The sequence below is a fragment of the Scyliorhinus canicula genome, chromosome 13 (genome assembly GCF_902713615.1).
Source record: "Scyliorhinus canicula chromosome 13, sScyCan1.1, whole genome shotgun sequence".
Taxonomy (NCBI): Eukaryota; Metazoa; Chordata; class Chondrichthyes; order Carcharhiniformes; family Scyliorhinidae; genus Scyliorhinus; species Scyliorhinus canicula.
In genome coordinates this window covers 108480304-108504286 of record NC_052158.1, presented here as the reverse complement: position 1 = coordinate 108504286, position 23983 = coordinate 108480304, and the positions used below count along the sequence as shown (strand labels likewise).

General features: G+C 45.2%; 1 protein-coding gene across 3 annotated transcripts in view; it reads right to left on the bottom strand.

Annotated features, from left to right (window-relative positions):
- Nucleotides 1-23983, bottom strand: part of LOC119976624 (mitofusin-1-like) — a 102746-nt gene that overhangs the window by 3453 nt on the left and 75310 nt on the right. For all 3 annotated transcript variants that reach the window (XM_038817255.1, XM_038817254.1, XM_038817256.1), the window contains exons 15-17: nt 4777-4926; nt 3230-3426; nt 1846-1980 (exon numbers count right to left, since the gene is read on the bottom strand). In XM_038817255.1, coding sequence (XP_038673183.1) covers nt 1846-1980; nt 3230-3426; nt 4777-4926 — 482 coding nt within the window. The remainder of the gene's footprint in view (nt 1-1845; nt 1981-3229; nt 3427-4776; nt 4927-23983) is intronic.

The following is a 23983-nucleotide window of genomic DNA, read 5'->3' as shown; positions in this document are numbered from 1 at the left end:
CGTAAAAAACGGTATTATTCAACCTGGAAGGATCAGAAGCCGCCAGCCAGCCCCTCACTCTGGAACAGGGATAAATATACCAATTATAATCTAGCTGGGAAAACAAATTAACAGAACGTCATCTCTCCCCTCAGCAATAAACAAAAATTACCTGGAACTGAAAGGGATGAGGTTGGATCCAAGGACAAGTCCAAGAGCACGATATAACCAAATTTGTTCTAAATGAGGAGAGCAGGAATCGCTGGCAGTTTTCCGACTGCTGACCCGGTGAGGCCCGGTATCTAATGTTAATTGCTCCAATTAACAAAGCCCCACAGACTTCATGCCACAAATGACTGCCAGCCTCCCACAAACAAACAAGCAGCACTTAAACCAATCCCGCAGAGCATGCAGCCATGCCACCAAGGAGATCAGCTCCAAGATTCGGATGTAGAGCTGGTGTTGGACATGGAGTTGAGCCGGGACACCCTGTTCCTCGAGGGGCTTGGTGGGTCAGTTACAGGGTAGTCAGTGCCGCCTTGGAGGAAGTGGCAGCGGCCATCAGAACATGGAGCATGACTAGGTGGACTGCCACACAGTGCCGCAAAAACCTAAATGACTTCCACCACCAGGCCAGACAAGTAATTGGCATCGGCACTGGTTCCCCCCTTCCCACCCCGAAAACCATATGCCTGGCATTGTCCCCACCCAGCACTATGCCACATCTCACCCCATACATGCCACGCCCCAGTGCATGATGCATGCAGCTCGATGCCCTCTGCGTCCTCGCAGGAGAAGCTGGCCCATAACAGATGTGAGAGGGCCTAGATGGGCAGTAGGGTGCCACACATCAGAGTCCTTACCCCCTATGAGGATTAGGTCCTGGAGGTTGCGGGCATGGCAGAGGACAGATTGATCACTGATGTCGAGGTTGGTCAGAACCACAGAGGTGAATAATCACCACCGCTCACCCAAATGAGGGGTCACACGTGTGTTGTTAATCCAACATGTTTATCCTTCCCCCCCCCCCCCCCAACATGTCCATTCTCCAGCAGGATCTCCGTCCGATGCTGCAAAAGCAGTGTACAGGCTTCTGGGGTACATTCTGATGAGCAGCACCCAGTTGTAGGGGCACCTCAGGAGGAGGGAGGAACATCAAGGCTAGACAGCAGTCGGAGGTCTGCTGGATCCCAGGACCAGGTGGGTCCCAGTTAGATTTTGAGCCTCTAAAATAGGTCTAACCGGAGCTGCTGCAGTCGATAGGGTGCGGCCGAGAGATTCAGAGGGGGATGTCAGTGACACTGCAGCAGGTCCACAGCGTATTTGAGGAGTCCCAAAAGCTGAGGGCACAGAAGATAGCGATGGCAATGCGTGGCACTGAGGCCAACACTGCTAGGGTGGCGACCGCAGTGGAGAGCCTGGAGCAACGTCAGCACCATGAATGCTGGTGTCCAAGGCATTGTCCAGTCAGTGACGGCCATGGCTAAGCACCTTGCCACCATGTCCCAGTCACTGGGGTACATGTCCCTGATGCAAATGGACCTTTCCGAGGTGCTGTGGAGCTGCGGTCTCAGGTGAACATTGCTGAGATATTTTCCTGCCTTTTCTGGACTAGTTTAGCATTTAGCAAAAATGAAAAATGAAATGAAAATCTCATTGTCACAAGTAGGCTTCAGTGAAAAGCCCTAGTCGCCACATTTCGGCGCAAGTTCAGAGAGGCTGGTACGGGAACATTGCAATTATTTGGTGCTAAAGACATGGTTAAAGAATTGAGATAAAGAGATCAACTTATGTCTTAACATTTGCTTAGCTATATAATCATTTCAGAAATTAAGGAGTGCAAGGGAAATATCAAAAGGATACTACCTCAATAGCTTTGAACGGTTTTGTGTGGATTCTAGGAGTTCAATCTTTTTGTTAAGGCTGGAGATTGCTTCTTCTAAGTTTTTCTCAGTAACATCTACCTGCTGGCATAGTCGTGCAAAGGTACTGGTCATTTCCCTGAGAGAAAGAACAAAGGCAAAAAAGACAAATATAATTTCATTCACCTATTCAAAAAAAAACTATTGTTACTTGCAACATCTATAGATGGGCAGCATGGTAGCATAGTGGTTAGCACAATTGCTTCACAGCTCCAGGGTCCCAGGTTCGATTCCCGGCTGGGTCACTGTCTGTGCGGAGTCTGCACGTTCTACCCGTGTCTGCGTGGGTTTTCTTCCGGGTGCTCCGGTTTCCTCCCACAGTCCAAAGTTGTGCAGGTTAGGCGGATTGGCCATGCTAAATTGCCCTTCGTGTCCAAAATTGCCCTTAGTGTTGGTTGAGTGGGGTTACTGGGTTATGGGGATAGGGTGGTTTGGGCTTGGATAGGGTGCTCTTTCTAAGAGCCGGTGCAGACTCGATGGGCCAAATGGCCTCCTTTTGCACTGTAAATGCTATGATATTGAGAGTGAATGTATTATTTATTTTGTCCACATTTAAAAGTATTATTTTTTGCAACTCCTCAAGCTTGGTTGGTATATAATACATTATACCAAAGTTGCATATATCGTTTTGCAGGTCCTCAAGAGGTCTTCAAATGCTTCACAGCCAATTAATCCCTTTTTAAAATCCAATCAATTTGAACAAGGTGCCCCAACTGCAATGAGAACAACGACCAGTGAATCCGTGTTTGTTCAGTAAACTTGTTTAGCAGACATCCATAAAAATATTTATTTTCCCACACTTACTGCAAAAAATTAAGGTAAATCATGATGTTACATCAAGTAACAAAAAATAACAATCCAAGAGAAAAGAAAAATCTAAGAAAAATACTTAAGCTGCTGTTTATCATATTGAATTAATTTAGCCCAAATGTAGATGAAATGGGAGCATTTATTTCCAAAATACTTAAAATAGCATCTACCCACTATTCATTTAGGTAACCATTGATCAATTAAAACTTGCTTGAAGGCCATGTGTTCATAAAAAGAGATCAAATAATTTTTTCTCTGAAGTTACAACACAAATCTCAGTGTTTAATTTCAAATTTAGATTTGGGAAAATGTCTAAAAGAACCATTGAGCATACAAAAATGTACAGCCGAAGACTAGCTGGCTCACTGAGTCGACATAGTCATGTTGCTGTCAGACATCATTATCCCAATGCTCCCAACCCACTAGCAGCAAAGTAATCTTTTGGAAGAGGAAAAAAACTTCAGGAAATTCCTCTCCAGTCCCAAAAGAAACATAAGGCAATGGTGAAAGGTACTTACTGATGGACTTGATGGCTACAATTTGCACTTGTAAAACTAACAACCATCTGTAATTTCTCTGTCGCATAGTCCACAAACTGGCGCTTGAAAGCTCTCTCCTTTGCCTTTGTTGTCCATGTTAAACGTTCATACATGTACAATATACTATAGAGACTCAGAGCAACAGCTATAAGTCTCCAGCCCACAGCTCTGAAAATCTATGATGAGAATCATGACAAAACATAAATTTTAAATTATTATACAATTTATACAAAAACTACTGTAAATTTGGTAATGTGCACTTTCACCCAGAAATGACAAGGAGATATTTGGATTTTATTTGCCTATAAGGGGTAAATACCATGTCTTTTCATAATATCTTAATTTTTCATTAAATATTTCTGCTGCTCTTTCAATTATTCACCTCCTCAAAAATAATGCAACATCTTTCTTGGACTGTTACAATTTAAATGGAGAAAATATTCATTGTGATTAGCAAATAATTGGAGAAAAATGGCATCAGACAATCTTGGGGTTCAAACTAATTTTTATCCAATCCTTGTCTTGCAAAATACCCTCAGAGACCTCCTAGAGGAGAAGTCTTACAAATTGTAAAATTTAACTAGGGTGACTGTTTCCGCAGCACTGTAGTATCCTGGAGCATCTTGTAGCTTTGTTGACAGATACAAGTGCTCAAGCACCCAAAGGCCAACTTTCCTAATAGTAATGTGGATGCAATGATGTCCCACGAGGAAAGCTTGAGCAGGTTGGGCCTATGTTCATTGGAGTTTAGAAGAATGAGAAATTATCTTTTTGAAACTTATATCCTTCTGAGGGGGAATGGACAGGGTGGAAGCTGAGAGGCTGTTTCCCCTTTTTGGGAATCTAGAACTGGGAGAGAATGTAAAAATAAAGGGTCTGTCATTTAAGATGGAGATGAGGGATTTCTCCTCTCATAGATGGAGGCTGGGTCACTGAATGTATTCAAGACTGGGTCAGACAGATTTTTGATTAGCAAGAGAGCGGGTAAACGGGGAAATTGGAATTAAGACCTCAATCAGATCAGCCATGATGCCATAATCCTATTGAATAATGGTGCAGCCTCGATGGACCAAATGGCATACTCCTGCCCATAGTTCATGTGATTTTATAAAGACGCAAACCAGTTATAAAGTTAATGTATACCAAGGCAGGTTGTACAAAGAGACTAGAATAATAATTACTGGTAAAAGTAAAGCCACCATAGTTCCAGATGACAATAGGCTTTCCCCTTTGAGGGGGAGAGGTGACTGGTGGTGATTTAACCTGAGGATCACCACACCTCAGGCGAGGGGAAAGGTGAAGAAGGCAGGGCCTTCATGAATAATCTCAGCCGGTACATGAAATAAACCTGTGCTTCAGGCCTCACATTGTGTCACAAACCAGCTGTCTAGCCAACAGAGCTAAAATTACTGGTACAAGTGATGTGGTAGAATGGTACAATATAGAAGTCCATTCGGCTCTTTGTGCTTATGCCCATCATGTAGTTTGTCCTAATCTGTGATACTAGGAACTATTCAAATACTTGCCACTCCTCCAATAATGACAACACCCACTGAAGTCCGAGATGTCAGAGAAGCTAATCCAGTAACTAAGGAGATCATCAGTTCATCTTGTGCCATGTTTTCTTGAGCTAGTGCATTTGTCACAGTTGGCGTTGTGGGTAAAGGTCGAGGAATCTATAGTACGAGAATAAATAAGTATAAATTTGCTTTAAATGCAAAAAATAGTAATTATAGGAACAGGAGTAGAGCATTTAGCTCCTTGAGCAACATACTGTTGCTATTTAATGAATGAATGCTTACAGCATAGAAGGCAGCCATTTGGCCTGCTGTCTCTATGCTGGCTTTCTGTAAAAGTTACTCAGCTAGTTTCAACCCCCCTGTCTTTTCCCCCTTGCCCTGGACCAGGGCTGATATACGACTCAACTCCATATACCAATTTTTTACACATATCTCTTAATACCTTTAAATCATATCTATCAATCTCAGGGGCAGCACAACAACACAGTGGTTAGCACTGTTGCCTTACAACGCCGAGGTCCCAGGTTCGATCCCAGCTCTGAGTTACTGTCTGTGTGGAGTTTACACATTCTCTCCGTGTCAGCGTGGGTTTCGACCCCACAACCCAAAGATGTGCAGGGTAGGTGGATTGGCCACGCTAAATTGACCCTTAGTTAGAAAAATTGAATTAGGTACTCTAAATTTATTTTTTATAAATCGATCTCAGGGTTCAAATTAACAACTGACCTTGTATAAAATAATGTTTGTGGAACCAACTTGCAAATTTTTAAAACTCTGTGTGTAGAAGTGTTATACAATTTTACCCCTGAACTGTTTGGCTCTAATTTTTAGTTTATTCCCCGCAGCCACAATATAAACCTCTCCAAGCAGTGTTTCTCTCTGTCTACCCTATCAGTTCCCCTTAACATCTTGAAACTTAGATCAAGTCAGTTTGTGTAACTCCTTGTAATTTAGCCTTCGGAGTCCATGTATCATTCTGGTAAATATACTGCACTCTCTTCAAGGCCAATATGTCCATCCTAATACTCTCTCCCTATCCAGAACTGCTCACAGTAATCCAGGTTTTATCTAAACAAAGCTTTGTATAGCTGAAGCATAATTTATACTCCCTTGAAGTCTAGTACTTGAGATGTAAACAGCAAAGTTTTATTTTTGATCATTTTCTCTACCTGTTGTGCCATGTAAATTGACCCCAAGTCTCTTCGGAAATCTACTGTTGCTAGCATTTCACCACTTAAATGTACCTAGTTCTATCTTTTAAAGGTATAACAAGTCCTCGCTTAAAGTTTCGCTCTTGACCGCATTACAGCCTTGGTTCTAACATGGACAAAAGAGCCGAACTCCAGAGGTGAGGTAATATTAACCACCTTCGACATCGAGGCTACAAATTGACTGTGTGTGGCATCAAGAAGCCCTGGCAAAACTGGAGTCAATGGGAATTAGGGAACACTCTGCTGGTTGGAGTCATACCCAGCACAACGAAAGATGGTTGGAGGTCAATCATCTCAGATTCAGGATATCACTTCAGAAGTTCCTCAGGTTCTAGGTTGGGTCCTAGGCCCAACAACCATCTTCAGCTGCTTCACCAATGATCTTCTTCCGTCATAAGGTCAGAGGTGGGGATGTTCACTGGTGATTAGACAATGTTCAGCATGATTCATGACTCCTCAGATACTGAAGCAACCTGTGTCACCATGCAGCAAGACCCGGACAATATCCAGATTTCGACTGACGAGCAATATTCGCACCACAGAAATGCCAGGCATTTCCTTCCCATTCTTTATCTCCCTCTCTCCACTCCCACTGTCTTTCTCTCCCTTCTCTATCCTTCACTCCTTGCCCTCTCTCCTCTCTACCCTCTACCTCTCTCCCGCTCGCGCTCTCTTGCTCGCTCCCCCTCTCAAAAAGGAGGGAACAGAACATGGGACCCAGCCCAACCTGCCTCAGGAAGCCCCTGCCCTCGACCCAGGATCCCCGAAACGGCAGAGACACAACGCGAGGACGCGAACGCACCGCAAAGTATTCCTGTGCTCGCAAAATGCCGGGACCCGTCCGGATCACAAACATGACCCCCTCAGCAACCCCACTACCTCAACCAGCGCCAGGTCCCTGCCAGACATGACCAAGGAAACGTAACCAGCGCCCTGATCCCCGCCAGCACCCCAGCCCCCACCAAACGCAACCACCTACCTTCCACAAGTTCAGACTTCTCCCATCGGATCCCGGGACCATCCAGCTGCAGCTGCCAGCCGAGGAAGCGAGGGAAACGTGGCGGTCTGCAGGTGAGACTGAAGCAACGCGGTTTCAAGACTCCTCTCCCCAGCATACACCTGTCAAACTTCTAAGTGATCGAAAACAAGCTGGATGAACTTAACGCTAGACTTACCTCTCAGAGACTGCTGTGTGCTCTGTTGCACAGAGACACGGCTCACCCCTGCCTCACCGGATTGTGCCATACAACCTGAAGGCTTCTCAATTCATTGGATGGACTGCACCGTGTCATCAGGCAAAGGGTGGACGGGTTTGCCTCCTCATCAACTCCTCCTGGTGCTTGGATGTGGAGACCCTGGCGACCTATTCCTCCCCGGACCTGGAATACCTGACCGTTTAGTGCCACCCATACTATCTTCCACGTGAGTTCACGTCAGCCATTATCACAGCGGTCTACATCTGACCCCAGGCAGAAGTGAAGAAGGCGCTGGACGAACTGTACAGTTATAAACAACTATGAAACAGAACACCCGGAGGCCTTGTTCATCGTGACCGTGGACTTCAACAAAGCCAACCTCAAGAGTGTACAGCCAAAATTCCTCGAGCACATCTCCTGTCTCACCAGGGGCGACAACATTCTTGACCACTGCTACTCAAAATCAAGGCCGCCTACCATTCCATCCCCCAACCGCACTTTGGGAAATGAGACCATAAGACGGTGCTCCTTCTCCAGCATACAAGCAGAAACCCAAGCGGGAGAATCCAGCCAAGAAGGTTGTGCAGTGCTGGTCCGAGGAAACAGAAGAGTGGGTTGGTCCATATTTAAGAACTCAGCGACCAACTTAAATGAGTATGCCACCACTGTCACAGATGTCATCAGCAAATGTGTGAATGACTGCGTGCCAAAAAAAGCAGTACATACAGTATCAACTGGAAACCATGGCTCAATTGCGAGATTGACTCCCTCCTGAAGTACAAGTCTGAGACATTCAAGTCAGGCGACCCTGACCTATACAAGAAATCCAGTTACCACCTCCGCAAAGCCAGCCGAGATGCCAAGAGAGACTATCAGACCAAGCTAGAGTCACAGACTAGCATTACAGACTCTCGGCGGTTGTGGCAAGGCATAAACAAGATAACGGGTTACAATGCGAAGCAGAGCAATATCTCCAGCAGCAGCGCACCCCTCCCTGATGAACTCAATGCATTCTATGCTCGGTTTGAGCAGGAAACCAACGATTTGCTGTTGAGTGCCCCAGCAGCCCATAACACACCCATACCCACCATCACAGTTTCCGAAGTCAGATCGGCCTTCCTGAAAGTGAACCCTTGGAAGGCGACGGGCCCGGACGGGATCCCTGGTCGTGCACTCGGAGCCTGTGCGGATCAGCTGGCAGATGTGTTCGCGGACATCTTTAACATGTCCCTACTCCACTCCAAGATTCCCATCTGCTTCAAGAAGACCACCATCAAAGAAGAACCAGGCAACGTGCCTCAATGACTACCGTCCGTTGGCCCTGACTTCAGTCGTAATGAAGTGTTTTGAGAGGTTGATCACAAAGCGCATCACCTCCATGCTCCCATCAATACCATAATCCCAGCCAAGCTCATATCAAAGCTCCAAAACCGAGGACTTGGCTCCTCACTCTGCACCTGGATCCTCGACTTTCTAACCCACAGACCACACTCAGTAAGAATAAACAACAACACCTCCTCCACAATAGTCCTCAATATTGGGTCCCCGAAAGGCTACAAACTTAGCCCCCTACTATACTCCCTGTACACACATTACTGTGCGGCAAAATTTGGTTCCAACTCCATCCACAAGTTTGCTGACGATACAACCATAGTGGGCCGGATCTCGAATAACGACGAATGAGAATACAGGAGGGAGATAGAGAACTTAGTGGAGTGGTGCAGCAACAACAATCTATCCCTCAGTGCCAGCAAAACTAAAGAGCTGGGCATTGACTTCAGGAAGCAAAGTACTGTACACACCCTTGACAGCATCAACGGGGCCGAGGTGGAGATGGTTAGCAGTTTCAAATTCCTAGGATACACATCTCCAAAAATATGTCCTGATCCACCCAAGTCGATGCTACCACGTAGAAAGCACAACAGTGCCTATACTTCCTCAGGAAACTAAGGAAATTTGGCATGTCCACATTAACTCTTACCAGCTTTTACAGATGCACTATAGAAAGCATCTTATCTGGCTGCAAGACAGTCTGGTATGGCAACTGCTCGGCCCAGGACCGCAAAAAACTTCAGAGAGTCGTGAACACAGCGCAGTCCATCACACAAGCCTGCCTCACATTCATTGATTCCATCTACACCTCCCACTGCCTGGGGAAAGCGGGCAGTATAATCAAAGACCCCTCCCACCCGGCTTACTAACTCTTCCAACCTCTTCCATCGGGCATGAGATACAGAAGTCTGAGAACACGCACAGACTCAAAAACAGCTTCTTCACCACTATTACCAGACTCCTCAACGACCCTCTTACTGGCTGCCCTCATTAACACTACACCCCTGTATGCTTCACCCAATGCCGGTGTTATGTAGTTACATTGTGTACCTTTTGTTGCCCTATTATGTATTTTCTTTTCATGTACTTAATGATCTGTTGAGCTGCTTGCAGAAAAATACTTTTCACTGTACCTTAGTACACGTGACAATAAATAAAAATCCAAAATCCAAATCCATAAGGATCCAGAAATTAATTGATTTGAGTTAGCTGAAATGGCTCATAACCCACTCCTCTGGTTGCTACATGTTACTGCAGCATACATGAAGAAAATGCAAAATGTCCATTACACTGTCTGTGCTCCGGACAATTTTCAAAGATGTAATTTATCTATCTTCATATGCCTGCATCAGTATCCTTTTGCTATGGCAACTGCTGCACACAAGTTTTGCAATTGGGTTCAATGAAGTATTGTTAGTTTCAATTCTTGGTTCTCCATTTGTTCAAAAGGCATACGATTGATAAGACACCATAGGATCAGTCCCAAGGATTTAAACCAACGTGCAATTGCTCAGTTTGAGGCTAATGAGCCAAATGCCGTAACCATGATAGCTCAACAAAGATTAATATTATTCATGCTTATTTTTCATTCTGTTGGATTATTTTTCGCCATAAAATATTTTAGAATGTTGCTCTAAAGTGAGGTCTGCTAGTGACACAATGACTTGTAAGTGAAACGGATTACATTTTAAAACATCAATCTATGAAAAAAACACTAAAACCTGCATAATTTGTAACTGTTCTTTTATTATAGTTTGTAAATTTTATTATCAGATTGTAAATTTTCTTTATCAAAAATATTTTATTGAGGCATTTGTATATTTACACATCCAAAACAATCACAAAACAAAACAAGCCAACAGGACTGCAAATAACCAACTCAACTAAATACCTAACCCCACCATCCCATCCTCCCACTCCCCAGATCCCCTACCTCCCCATGTTAACCCCCTCCCCTCACCCCTGACATCTTAACTGTTCTCCAAGAAGTCGATAAACACCTCAGGGCAAACCCCTCCAGACCCCCTCAAGGTGAACTTTATTTTTTCTAACCTGAGGAACTCTGCCAGGTCACTCACCTACATCCCTGGTTTCGGCAGCCCCGAGTCCCTCCATTCGATTAAGATCCATCTCCGGGCTACCGGGACAATCTGACACTCCGAAAATCGCCACTAACGGACTCTGGACCACCTTCACCGTCAGGATCTCTGACATAATGTCAGCAAACCCCTGCCCAAATCCCCCAAGCTTCGGACATGCCCAAAACATGTGGACATGATTCGCAGGGCCACCCGCACACTGCCCACATCTATTTTCCACCCCTTCAAAAAACCTGCTCATCCTGGCCACAGTCATATGTGCCATGTGGACCACCTTAAACTGGATATACAAAGCCACCGCATGACGAGGATGCATTCACCCTCCTCAGGGCCTTCTTCAACAGCCCAGCCTCCAACTCCCTACCCAACTCTTCCTCCCGCTTACGCTTCACTATAGCAGTTGAAACACTTGTCAAGAGGAAGAAGGAGGCTTATGTGAAGATGAGATGTGATGGTTCAGTTGGGTCGCTTGAGAGTTACAAGTTAGCTAGGAAGGCTCTAAAGAGAGAGCTAAGAAGAGCCAAGCGAGGACATGAGAAGTCTTTGGCAGGTAGGATCAAGGATAACCCTAAAGCTTTCTATAGGTATGTCAGGAATAAAAGAATGACTAAGGTAAGAGTAGGGTCAGTCAAGGACAGTAATGGGAAGTTGTGTGTAGAGTCCGAGGAGATAGGAGAGGTGCTAAATGAGTATTTTTCGTCAGTATTCACACAGGAAAAAGACAAAGTTGTCGAGGAGAATACTGAGATACAGGCTACTGGACTAGAAGGGCTTGAGGTTCATAAGGAGGTGTTAGCGATTCTGGAAAGTGTGAAAATAGATAAATCCCCTGGGCCGGATGGGATTTGTCCTAGGAGTCTCTGGGAAGCTAGGGAGGAGATTGCTGAGCCTTTGGCTTTGATCTTTAAGTCATCTTTGTCTACAGGAATAGTGCCAGAGGACTGGAGGATAGCAAATGTTGTCCCCTTGTACAAGAAGGGGAGTAGGCATAACCCCGGTAACTATAGACCAGTGAGCCTTACCTCTGTTGTGGGAAAAGTCTTGGAAAGGTTTATAAGAGATAGGATGTATAATCATCTGGAAAGGAATAATTTGATTAGAGATAGTCAACATGGTTTTGTGAAGGGTAGGTCGTGCCTCAGTAAAGCGTTTGATAAGGTTCCCCATGGTAGGCTATTGCAGAAAATACAGAGGCATGGGATTCAGGGTGATTTAGCAGTTTGGATCAGAAATTGGCTAGCTGATAGAAGACAAAGAGTGGTGGTTGATGGGAAATGCTCTGACTGGTGTCCAGTTACTAGTGGTGTGCCACAAGGATCTGTTTTGGGGCCGTTGCTGTTTGTCATTTTTATAAATGACCTGGAGGAGGGCGTAGAAGGATGGGTGAGTAAATTTGCAGATGACACTAAAGTCGGTGGAGTTGTGGACAGTGCAGAAGGATGTTACAAGTTACATAGGGACATAGATAAGCTGCAGAGCTGGGCTGACAGGTGGCAAATGGAGTTTAATGCAGAAAAGTGTGAGGTGATTCATTTTGGAAGGAATAACAGGAAGGCAGAGTACTGGGCTAATGGTAAGATTCTTGGTAGTGTGGACGAGCAGAGAGATCTCGGTGTCCATGTCCATGGATCCCTGAAAGTTGCTACCCAGGTTGAGAGGGTTGTTAAGAAGGCGTACGGTGTGTTAGCTTTTATTGATAGAGGAATTGAGTTTCGGAGTCATGAGGTCAGGTTGCAGTTGTACAAAACTCTGGTGCGGCCGCATTTGGAGTATTGTGTGCAGTTCTGGTCGCCACATTATAGGAAGGATGTGGAAGCATTGGAAAGGGTACAGAGGAGATTTACAAGAATGTTGCCTGGTATGGAGGGAAGATCATATGAGGAAAGGCTGAAGGACTTGAGGCTGTTTTCATTAGAGAGAAGAAGGTTAAGAGAGGACTTAATAGAGGCATACAAGATGATCAGAGGATTAGATAGGGTGGACATCGAGAGCCTTTTTCCTCAGATGGTGATGTCCAGCACGAGGGGACATAGCTTTAAATTGAGGGGAGATAGATATAGGACAGATGTCAGAAGTAGGTTCTTTACTCAGAGTGTAGTAAGGGCGTGGAATGCCCTGCCTGCAACAGTAGTGGACTCGCCAACACTAAACGCATTCAAATGGTCATTGGATAGGCATATGGACAATAAGGGAATAGTGTAGAGGGACTTTAGAAGGGTTTCACAGGACGGTGCAACATCGTGGGCCGAAGGGCCTGTACTGCGCTGTAATGTTCTATCTATCTATCGCTATTGGGGCTCCCTCCCAATCCATCAACTTCTTGTAAATTTCTGACACTTTTCCCTCCGCTACTCCTGTTCCTGACAGCACCTTGTCCTGTAGCTCCTGGGGCAGCCGGTGAGGAAAGGACGCACCCTGCTTCCGGACAAAATCCCTCACCAGCAAATACCGTAACCCATTCCCAACGGGCAACTCAAATTCCTCCACTAACTCCTCCAAACTTGGAAAGCTGCCCATAACGAATAGATCCCCAAACTGCTCAATCCCCGCCCATTGCCACCCTCAAATCCCACCATTCAGCAACCCCCCACCCCGGAACAAACTGGTGATTTCCACATATCGGTGCCCAAACTGCGGCTCCCTCAGGCGTTGCCACATCCTCAGGGCAGCCACCACCACCGGGTTTGTGGACTACGGCAAATGTGCAGTCAACAGTGCCCCCAAACTTGTGTCTTTACAAAGGCTGCCTTCATCCACTTCTATACTGACCGGTCTCCCACTACCACTTCCTCACCATAGCTATATTCGCCACCCAACAGTAGTTCCTTCAATTCGGCAGAACTAACCCGCCCCCCTCTCCTCCCCGACCCCGCTCTAGCAGCACCTTTTTCACCTGCGAGGTTTTACCTGTCTCAACAAACCCCAAAATCAGCGCATTCACCATCCTGAAAAAAAGCTTTAGGAATGAAAATTCGGAGATTTTGAAGCACAAACAAGAGCCTCAGGAAAACCAGCGTCTTCACTGATCGCACCTGTCCCGCCAAGGACAGTGGGGTATATCCCACCTCCTAAAATCCCCCTTCATCTGTTCCACCAGCCGAGCCAAATTCAGCTGTGCAGCTGCTCCCACCCCCGCGCCACCCGAATGCCCAAATACTGAAAGCTCGCCCCCACTACTCTAAAAGGCAACTCCCACAGCCTCTCCTCATAGATAGAATTTACTGTGCAGAAGGAGGCCATTCGGCCCATCGATCTGCACCGGCCCTTACATAGAGTACCCTACTCAAGCCCATGTATCTACCCTATCCCTGTAGCCCACCAACCCCCACTTAACCTTTTTGGACACTAAGGGCAATTTAGTATGGCCAATCCACCTAACCCGCACATCTTTAGACTGTGGGACGACACCAAAGCACCCAGAGGAAACCCACGCAGAGACAGGGAGAACATACTCCTACCCCCTTGCTTGGATCGGAAAAACCTCGCTCTTCCCCATAATCAATTTGTTCCCCGAGAACCAGCCGAATTCCTCCAAAATACTCATAAACCCCCTCAATACCTTTCAACGGGTTTGAAATATAAAGCAGCAAGTTGTCTGCGTACAACGACACCCTATGCTCCACGCCCCCCCCTCATACTATCCCCTACCAGTACCTTGACCTCTCAGCGCCATTGTCAATGGCTCTATAGCCAAGGCAAAGAGCAATGGGGAGAGTGGAAATCCCTGCCTCATTCCCCGATGCAGCCCAAAATATTCCATGCTCACCTGGTTTGTGCACACACTCACTACCCGGTACAATAACCGGACCCAATCTACAAACTCCTGCCCAAACCCAAAGCCCCCAGCACCTCCCACAATAGTCCCACTCCTCCTGGTCGATGGCCTTCTCCGCATCCATAGCGACCACCACCTCCACACTTCACCCCTCTGGGGGCATAATTAGAGCATTCAACAGCCATCTGATGTTGGCCGACAATTGCCTCCCCTTAACAAACTCCATCTGGTCCTCCCCTATCACCCCCGGCACACAGTCCTCAATCATTGAGGCCAAAACCTTTGCCAGTAGCTTAGCATTTAACTACATTTAACAGCGAAATTGGCCTGCAGGACCCACACTGCTCCGGATCCTTGTCTTTCTTTAAAATTACGGAGATTGAGGCCTGCGATAACTTCGGGGTTGCACCCCCTGCTCCCTCGCCTCATTGAACGCCCACCAGCAGGGGTCCTAGGTCTACCGAAAGCTTTTTGAAAAATTCCACTGGAAATCCATCCGGGCGCGGGGCTTATCTCGCCTGCATCGCCTCCATACCCTCCACCACCTCCACTAGCCCAATGGGAACTCCCAGTCCCTACACCAGGTCCTCCTCCACCCTCAGGAACTCCAACCCCCCCCAAAAAAACGGCTCACTCCCTCCACCCCATCTAGGGGCTCTGACTCATATAGTCTCCTATAACAATCCCCAAACAACACTCCATTCATCCCCACCAGGTCCAAGACCACCTTCCCTCCCCTATTCTTCACCTTCCCGATCTCCCTCGCTGCCTCCTCAATTGATGTGCCAACATCCTACTCGCCTTTTCCCCATATTCATAAACTGCCTCCTTAGCTCTCCTCAACTGCCTTCCCGCCTTACCTGTGGATAACAGCCCAAACTCCATCTGTAGTTTCTGCCGTTCCTTCAGCAACCCTGATTCCAAATACCTCCTATTCACCTGCAACCTCGTCCACTAACCTCATCATCTCTGCCCGCTCCATCTTATCCGTGTGCCCGTATCGAACTGGTGCGAGTCCAGATCCGGAATCTTCCCCAACACCCGCCTCATAAATTCTACATCGTCCCAGTTTGGGGCATAAACATTCACCAATACCACCGGCATTCCTTCCAATTTCCCACTCACCATAACCAACCTCCCCCCGGAGACTGCCACTATGTCCCCATTTCAAAAGCTACCCATTTATTCATCAAGACTGATCCCCCCCTCAAATCTTTTTTTTTGTTGTTTTTTTAAATAAATTTTAATTTTCCCAATTAAGTGGCAATTTAGCATGGCCAATCCACATAACCTGCACATCTTTGGGTTGTGGGGGTGAAACCCATGCAAACACGAGGAGAATGTGCAAACTCCAGACGGACAGTAACCCAGGGCCGGGATTTGAATCCGCGTCCTCAGCCCCATCGGCTGCAGTGCTAACCACTGCGCCACATGCTGCTCCTACCCCCTCAAATCTAATCCAGAGTGAAATACCTGCCCTACCCATCATTTCCTAAACCTAGTTTAATCCCCAATCTTCAGATGCGATTCTTGCAGAAATGCCCAGTTGGCCTTTCTCCTCCCCCCCCCCGCCCAAGTCACCTCCTGGGCCAGCCTCCAGCCCACGTCCCCTCAGGCCCAAATGTCATCCGCTTCTTAAAGAGGGCAGCCGTCACCTTGTTGAACCCCGCTCTCTTCTTGGTCAGCTCCGCATCCAGGTCCTGGCCCACTCGGGTTCATTGCCCTCCCGGGTACGTTGCCTCATCTGCCTGGCCCACCTCGGAATCCGCACCTTGTCCAAAAACTGATGCAGCCACCCCACCATCGTCCTCGGCGGCTCGTTACCCTGTAGCTTCCTTATCTGCGCCCTGTGCATCTGGTCCACCACCTGGAGCCGTTCGAAGGCCCCCTCTCCCAGCAACTTCTCGAATATTCTGCCCAGAATATTCTGGGTCACTGTCTGTGTGGAGTCTGCACGTCCTCCCCCTGTGTGCGTGGGTTTCCTCCGGGTGCTCCGGTTTCCTCCCACAGTCCAAAGATGTGCGGGTTAGGTGGATTGGCCATGATAAATTGCCCGTAGTGTCCTAATAAATGTAAGGTTAAGGGGGGGGGGGGGGTTGTTGGGTTACGGGTATAGGGTGGATACGTGGGTTTGAGTAGGGTGATCATGGCTCGGCACAACATTGAGGGCCGAAGGGCCTGTTCTGTGCTGTACTTTTCTATGTTCTATGTACGAACCCGGACCAACTCTCATGCTGCCCTCCGGCAACCCCATAATCCTCAGGTTCCGTCTCAAGGACCGGTTCTCAAATCCTCCACCTTCTCCTGTAGCCGCCTCTGACTACCCGCATCCCCCACCGTTTCCTCCACCTTCTGGATCGCCTGACTCGGAGATTCCAGCCTCATCTCCATGTGGTTGATCCCCGTCTTAATCAGATTCACCGTCCTCGCCAGGTCCTTCAGAGTTCCTTTCTCTGCTGGGTGAACCTCTTGTTCAAGAAGTCCACCAGTTGCTCCATAGACCACTGAGACTTTAGGGCCGGTCCCTTACCCTCCGCCATCGTCCTCTGTGTCCCAGGTACAGCTTCTCGCTCCAATTGCTCCTTTCACTTAAAACCACTTCTGGTCCACAAATCCATCCACTGATGGAACACCCTTTTCTTCCACCACTCCTGCACCTTTTTTCATCAATAAGTCCTCCTGTTGGCTGGGGAAAAGGTCCCAAAACACCGCCACAAGCGGGAGCTACCAAATGTGTGACCACTCACATTATGGCCGCCACCAGAAGTCATTCAGATTGTAAATATAAATCAGCTTTAAGCCACATCAAGAGCTAAATATCTGTCTGAAAAATAAGATATACAAGAATAATATCTTCAGACAAAATTTGTCGGGGCGTTTAAAGTGAATCCGATATTTTGCTATCAAAACTAGTCCTTCTGTTGGCTCCTGGAGGAGGTTCTCAGACAAAGCATTATCACCTGAAAATTCCTCTCCAAGTCACTCACTATTATAACTTGGAAATATATTGCCATCCTTCATTGTCACTGGGTCAAAATCCTGAACCTCCCTCCCCAACAGCACTGTGGATATACCTGCACCACATGGACTGCTGCGTTTCAACAAGGCAGTGCACCACCACCTTCCCAAGTGTCATGTGAATGTCCCTTTAAGAAATGTGTGTTTATCAAATAGCTTCAGTGATGTCATTGTGTGGGTGGAGCTGGGTTGTTCTGTCTTTTACTTTCGTTTTGAGCTGGGAGCTGTTTGTGGCTCTTTGTTTTACTTTCGGTTTAGACAGTTGGGAGCTGCATTCAGACAAAGGAGGTTTATTTTGGTCTCTTTCTCTCTATGTATGTTAAAAGGTGTCCAGAGCACTTGATAATTTAAAAGTGATACCTGTTTTCTGTAAAGCATTCAAACCTACTGTTTTGTGGAAAAAGGGATTGTCTGATTTATGGATGTTGTTACTTGAGTTAATCAGTAAAATGGAAGTTATTAAGGGTTAAATAGAAGAGCACTGTAGCTGTGTGGAGGGCATGTATGTTTGTAGTTGATAAAAATGCTTATGTGTATGTTTATAAAATGTTAACTGAATTTGTAGAATATACTTTGTTTTTGATTTAAAGTGCTTAAGGCCTCTGTTGCATCACACCTGAAGAGTAGGCCTTGTGCTCCTCATAACCAAAATCTATAAACAGTTGTAGGTCAGGTGAACTCCATGATATGCTTTGGTATTCTCTAAACCCTGGCCCATAACACAAGGCTAATTAGGCATGGGTTATAAATGCTGGCTGAGTAGCCAGCTACATCCATATCCGATGAACAAATAAAAAAAACAAAAAGCCTGGATTTTGTTGTATGAATAAGGGAGGCCGTCATGATGGTCGCCATTACTGAGTAAAGCTGACAGCAGCATCTGGCACCCGCACATGTGTAGTTAAGTGCAAAAATGAGGAAGTTGTTGTCAGAGATACTCTACTCCTCCACAGGATGTGTTGTTGGATTTGCAGATTTCATTTCCACAGAATCACTGTTGAAGCACAATTTAAGCTAATTATCCACTATTATTGCACTAAAGACAGATTAAAACATAAATCTTGTTTAATATGCAATAACTGAGGTTTTCAATTGTGTAGTAATATGTAATTATTGCAGAATAATCTTTCTGATCCCAATGAAATCAATCTTACATAGAGCAGTCTCCTTCCCTTAGAAGAAAACTAGTGCTGCAGATAAAAAAAATTCTATAATTTGTAGGAGGTTCCTATTTAGATTTCTTCCTTAATTCCATGTGCATGTTGCATTCTTGATTTTACTTTCTGTATAATTATTTCAATATAATTTAAATTTCCTGTTGTTAACTGCCTGCTTTGCTTTCTGGAAGGATTCTTCAGTCTGATTGGTTGATCAGCTTTCTATTGCTTACCCTGTTTATAGATGCTACAGGTTGACTGTAGAGGGTATCAATTCAAGCTGACACTCTAAAGCCCACAAAGACTTTGAGGGCAATTGTTTTGCTAAACGACAAGCAGCATCCCTTTGCCATTGAATGCAAAATCCAGGCAATTATCTTTCTACCTCTAAAAGGTTGAAGTGTTTTATGTACAGTATATCACACTTTAAAAGTAATTCACTAAAATAATTAATCTGAAATCCGCACTTAATTTCTGTCACACTTTCAAGTAAATGGGATGTGTTTCGTTAATCATTCTGTTTGTTCAAAATTCTGACTGCTACACAATGAATCAGGAATTAAGAATCAAATATCACAATCAATTAAATCACTTCTTTCTTCAAACTGCTTTCGGCCACCATTTTCCTTCCTCACTCAGGTCAGCATGTGACATTATTACAAACCATGAAAAATGATGCCATTTAAAAACTTAACAAGAAGTCGTTTAAAAGCGTACACTACACAGACTTGACACTCTCTCTCGGAGCCTCAGGGGTTGACATTGCATCAACCTTACTGAGCATTAGGGAGTTCCATCCCCTGATGACAAATGTTGTATGGGAGGTGTTCAATACCAAAGCTTATTAATATCAATATATCTAACATGCACATCTTTCAATATTACTGAAGTGTGTAAGTTTTTTAAACCTTTGTGTCAGGCATGTGATATATTATTTCAGTAAATTTGTTGTACTACAGCAATGAGCATACCACTGTCAGACTTCACCTGTAGCAGGACTGCGGTAAACATCAGAAACTGCATTTCAGGTTCTTGACTAATGTGAAAAATACTACACAAGGGGCTGGATTCTCCGCCCCGCCACATTTCTGCTTCACCCCACCGGCGGGATGCTCCGTTACGCCGGCTGGTCAATGGGGTTTCCCATTGTGGGCAGCCCCCCGCCATCGGGAAACCCACAGGCTGACGGCAAAATGGAGCATCCCGTCGGCGGAGAATCCAGCCCAAGATCTACGATACATGTATAATTAACAGAAGAAAATTTGAAGTCTGAAACAGATGGTATATATTCGCAAACATATAGCCACTTTATGTAAGTATCAATCAGAAAAATCTGTACAATAAACTAGTTGGTTCATGTTTTTTCAAACAACAGCAAATTCAAATTACATTTAAATAATTGTGCAGAAAGTAAAATCAAAATGGAACATGCACATGGAATTAAGGGAGAAATTTAAAGGACAAAGGAACAGTCCACTAGTTAAAATTAAAAAAGCAAATTCATTGAAATTTTACAATCAGAGCCTCCAAAGAAGCTGAAGAATTAATCTCGCACTCATTTCAACCCTTAATTCTCTTCTGAATAGAAGAATAATTTAAGTGTACAGCCTTGTGTTAAAACCTATAATAGGAAGACTGGAAGCATGGGATAAAAGCCATTTTGCTATACCCTTGATACCTCAAGACCCTTAATCTTGCTCTCCGCAAACTGACATATTGGTCCTTTCAGCCTATATTATATTGTGAGTCTTTGACTCTTAAAATCCTAACCCTATTTTCAGCATGTACAGTCACAGCTCTTATTGATCTATCAGATTTTAAAATTTAAAAATAGAATCTATTTATTTTGTGGCTAAAGTACATTAAATTTCATCAATGAAAAGCAATTATAGTGCTGGAATTTTTCCTGCAGTGCATCCCTTGAAGAATAGATTTTTAGGATTTCAAATGAACAATAAAAATTATTTGAATACAGAAAGTATAATATTTTTTAAACCTTCAGTTCCAGCTGAAAATGTTGCAGCGAAGGAGACAGGGTACTTGGTGACTGAGTGAACAGGGTGATTAAGAACAAAGAACAAAGAAAATTACAGCACAGGAACAGGCCCTTCGGCCCTCCCAGCCTGCGCCGATCCAGATCCTTTATCTAAACCTGTCGCCTATTTTCCAAGGATCTACTTCCCTCTGTTCCCCGTCCGTTCATATATCTGTCTAGATGCATCTTAAATGATGCTATCATGCCTGACTCTACCACCTCCGCTGGCAAAGCGTTCCAGGCACCCACCACCCTCTGCCTAAAAAACTTTCCACGCACATCACCCTTAAACTTTCCCCCTCTCACCTTGAAATCGTGACCCCTTGTAATTGACACCCCCACTCTTGGAAAAAGCTTGTTGCTATCCACCCTGTCCATACCTCTCATAATTTTGTAGACCTCAATCAGGTCCCCCCTCAACCTCCGTCTTTCCAACGAAAACAATCCTAACCTACTCAACCTTTCTTCATAGCTAGCACCCTCCATACCAGGCAACATCCTGGTGAACCTCCTCTGCACCCTCTCTAATGCATCCACATCCTTCTGGTAATGTAGCGACCAGAACTGCACGCAGTATTCCAAATGTGGCCTAACCAAAGTCATATACAACTGTAACATGACCTGCCGACTCTTGTACTCAATACCCCGTCCGATGAAGGCAAGCATGCTGTATGCCTTCTTGACCACTCTATCGACCTGCGTTGCCACCTTCAGGGTACAATGGACCTGAACTCCCAGATCTCTCTGTACATCATTTTTCCCCAGGACTCTTCCATTGACCGTGTAGTCCGCTCTTGAATTAGATCTTCCAAAATGCATCACCTCGCATTTGCCTGCATTAACTCCATCTGCCATTTCTCTGCCCAACTCTCCAATCTATCTATATTTTGCTGTATTCTCTGACAGTGCTCCTCGCTATCTGCAACTCTACCAATCTTAGTATCATCTGCAAACTTGCTAATCAGACCACCTATACCTTCCTCCAGATCACAAACAACAGTGGTCCGAGCACAGATCCCTGTGGAACACCACTAGTCACCTTTTTCCATTTTGAGACACTCCCTTCCACCACTACTCTCTGTCTCCTGTTGCCCAGCCAGTTCTTTATCCATCTAGCTAGTACACCCTGAACCCCATACAACTTCACTTTTTCCATCAACCTGCCATGGGAAACTTTATCAAACGCCTTACTGAAGTCCATGTATATGACATCAACAGCCCTTCCCTCATCAATTAACTTTGTCACTTCCTCAAAGAATTCTATTAGGTTTGTAAGACATGACCTTCCCTGCACAAAATCACTGATAAGTCTATTTTCTTCCAAATGTGAATAGATCCTATCCCTCAGTATCTTCTCCAACAGTTTGCCTACCACTGACGTCAAGCTCATGGGCCTATAATTCCCTGGATTATCCCTGCTACCCTTCTTAAACAAAGGGACAACATTAGCAATTCTCCAGTCCTCCGGGACCTCACCCGTGCTCAAGGATGCTCCAAATATATCTGTTAAGGCCCCAGCTATTTCGTCCCTCGCTTCCCTCAGTAACCTGGGATAGATCCCATCCGGACCTGGGGACTTGTCCACCTTAATGACTTTAAGAATACCCAAAACTTCCCCCTTCCTTATGCCGACTTGACCTAGAGTATTTAAACATCCATCCCCAGCCTCAACAGGGCTGGTTTAGCTCACTCGGCTAAATCGCTGGCTTTAAAGCAGACCAAGCAGGCCAGCAGCACGGTTTGATTCCCGTACCAGCCTCCCCGGACAGGCGACGGAATGTGGCGACTAGGGTTTTTCACAGTAACTTAATTGAAGCCTACTCGTGACAATAAGCGATTTTCATTTTTCATTTTCATGTCCCTCTCCTTGGTGAATACCGATGCAAAGTGCTCATTAAGAATCTCACCCATTTCCTCTGACTCCACGCATAAATTCCCTCTTTTGTCTTTGAGTGGGCCAATCCTTTCTCTAGTTACCCTCTTGCTCCTTATATACGAATAAAAGGCTTTGGGATTTTCCTTAACCCTGTTAGCCAAAGATATTTCATGACCCCTTTTAGCCCTCTTTATTGCGCCCGATTAATATTGCATCTCCTTAACCAATCAGATTCAAGGATTGTGAAATAAACAGCTCAGGGATTGAGGAAATGTAGAATAAAGTGGGTGTATTCAATATCAAATCAGGTACAAAAAGAGCAATAAGGAAGAGAAAAAAGAACAAAGTCTTCGATAATTGATCCATGAATGAATGAGGTGACACACAAAGTCCAAAGATGTGCAGGTTAGGTGGATTGGCCATGATAAATTGCCCTTAGTGTCCAAAATTACCCTTAGTGTTGGGTGGGGTTACTGGGTTATTGGGATGGGGGAGGTGTTGACCTTGGGTAGGGTGCTCTTTCCAACAGCCGGTGCAGACTCGATGGGCCGAATGGCCTCCTTCTGCACTGTAAATTCTATGATAACTATGACATGTTAACTGGCGGTAATGAATACTTATCGCATTGTTGAAAGAGCATTTATACTCAAAATGACAAGACTGAACTTTCAGTGGCTAAGTTAGTGTCTGCATATCATGCAAATAAAACAACTTCCCACCATCCGATATATTTCAAAAGGGTGAGGCAAATAACAACAGCAACATTTAGATATTCACATTTAATTGTGCATCTGTCTCTTGCCTGAAGTTGCTGCACCATTTATGCAGAAGTAACAAGGTGCACAATGTGTGCTCAATGTTACTTTGACAGCAAATTCTGACCCAGTACATGAGCCCGTGGTAAATTGAATAAAATCTCCTTTTAAAAAAGGAAAAGAGAACTACACCAAATAATGCTGACTGCACTGTGCAGAAGTTTTTAAACAAACCTGTTCTTTTGAGGCCATACTATCAATCGTTGCAATAGGCATATCTATGATCAACTGCTATTGGTGAAGGAAGGTTGACTTGTGGCAGGTTTTTCTAAATTCCTCTTGCGACAACAGAAAGAACCAGCATTAAACTGCTTTTCTTCCTCTTTATATTTTTGGCAATTTGAAATATGACTCATCATACTCACGGCTTTAACTATCTATAATACAGGGGTTTTACAATTATCTGTACTTCTAGTTGTCACACGCTCTTCCTATTGGAATTTGATTTACTCCTTTTCGAGAATTTCTCATACCGAGTAAAATTTGTGACATTCCAACAGTAGTGCCTGTACATTGCAATGCAGTACAAATGATTATTTATCTTCCAGGCCTCCATACCCTAAGAGGCCTTGCATCACCCTACTGGAGTCCAAATGTCATGCTCTAGTCTAAGTCAGTGGATTCCAGACCTACTTGGCCGACATGCCAACAGAAGAGCATTAGACCTCCTGGGACTGGATGAGGGTGCTTCTCTTCAGC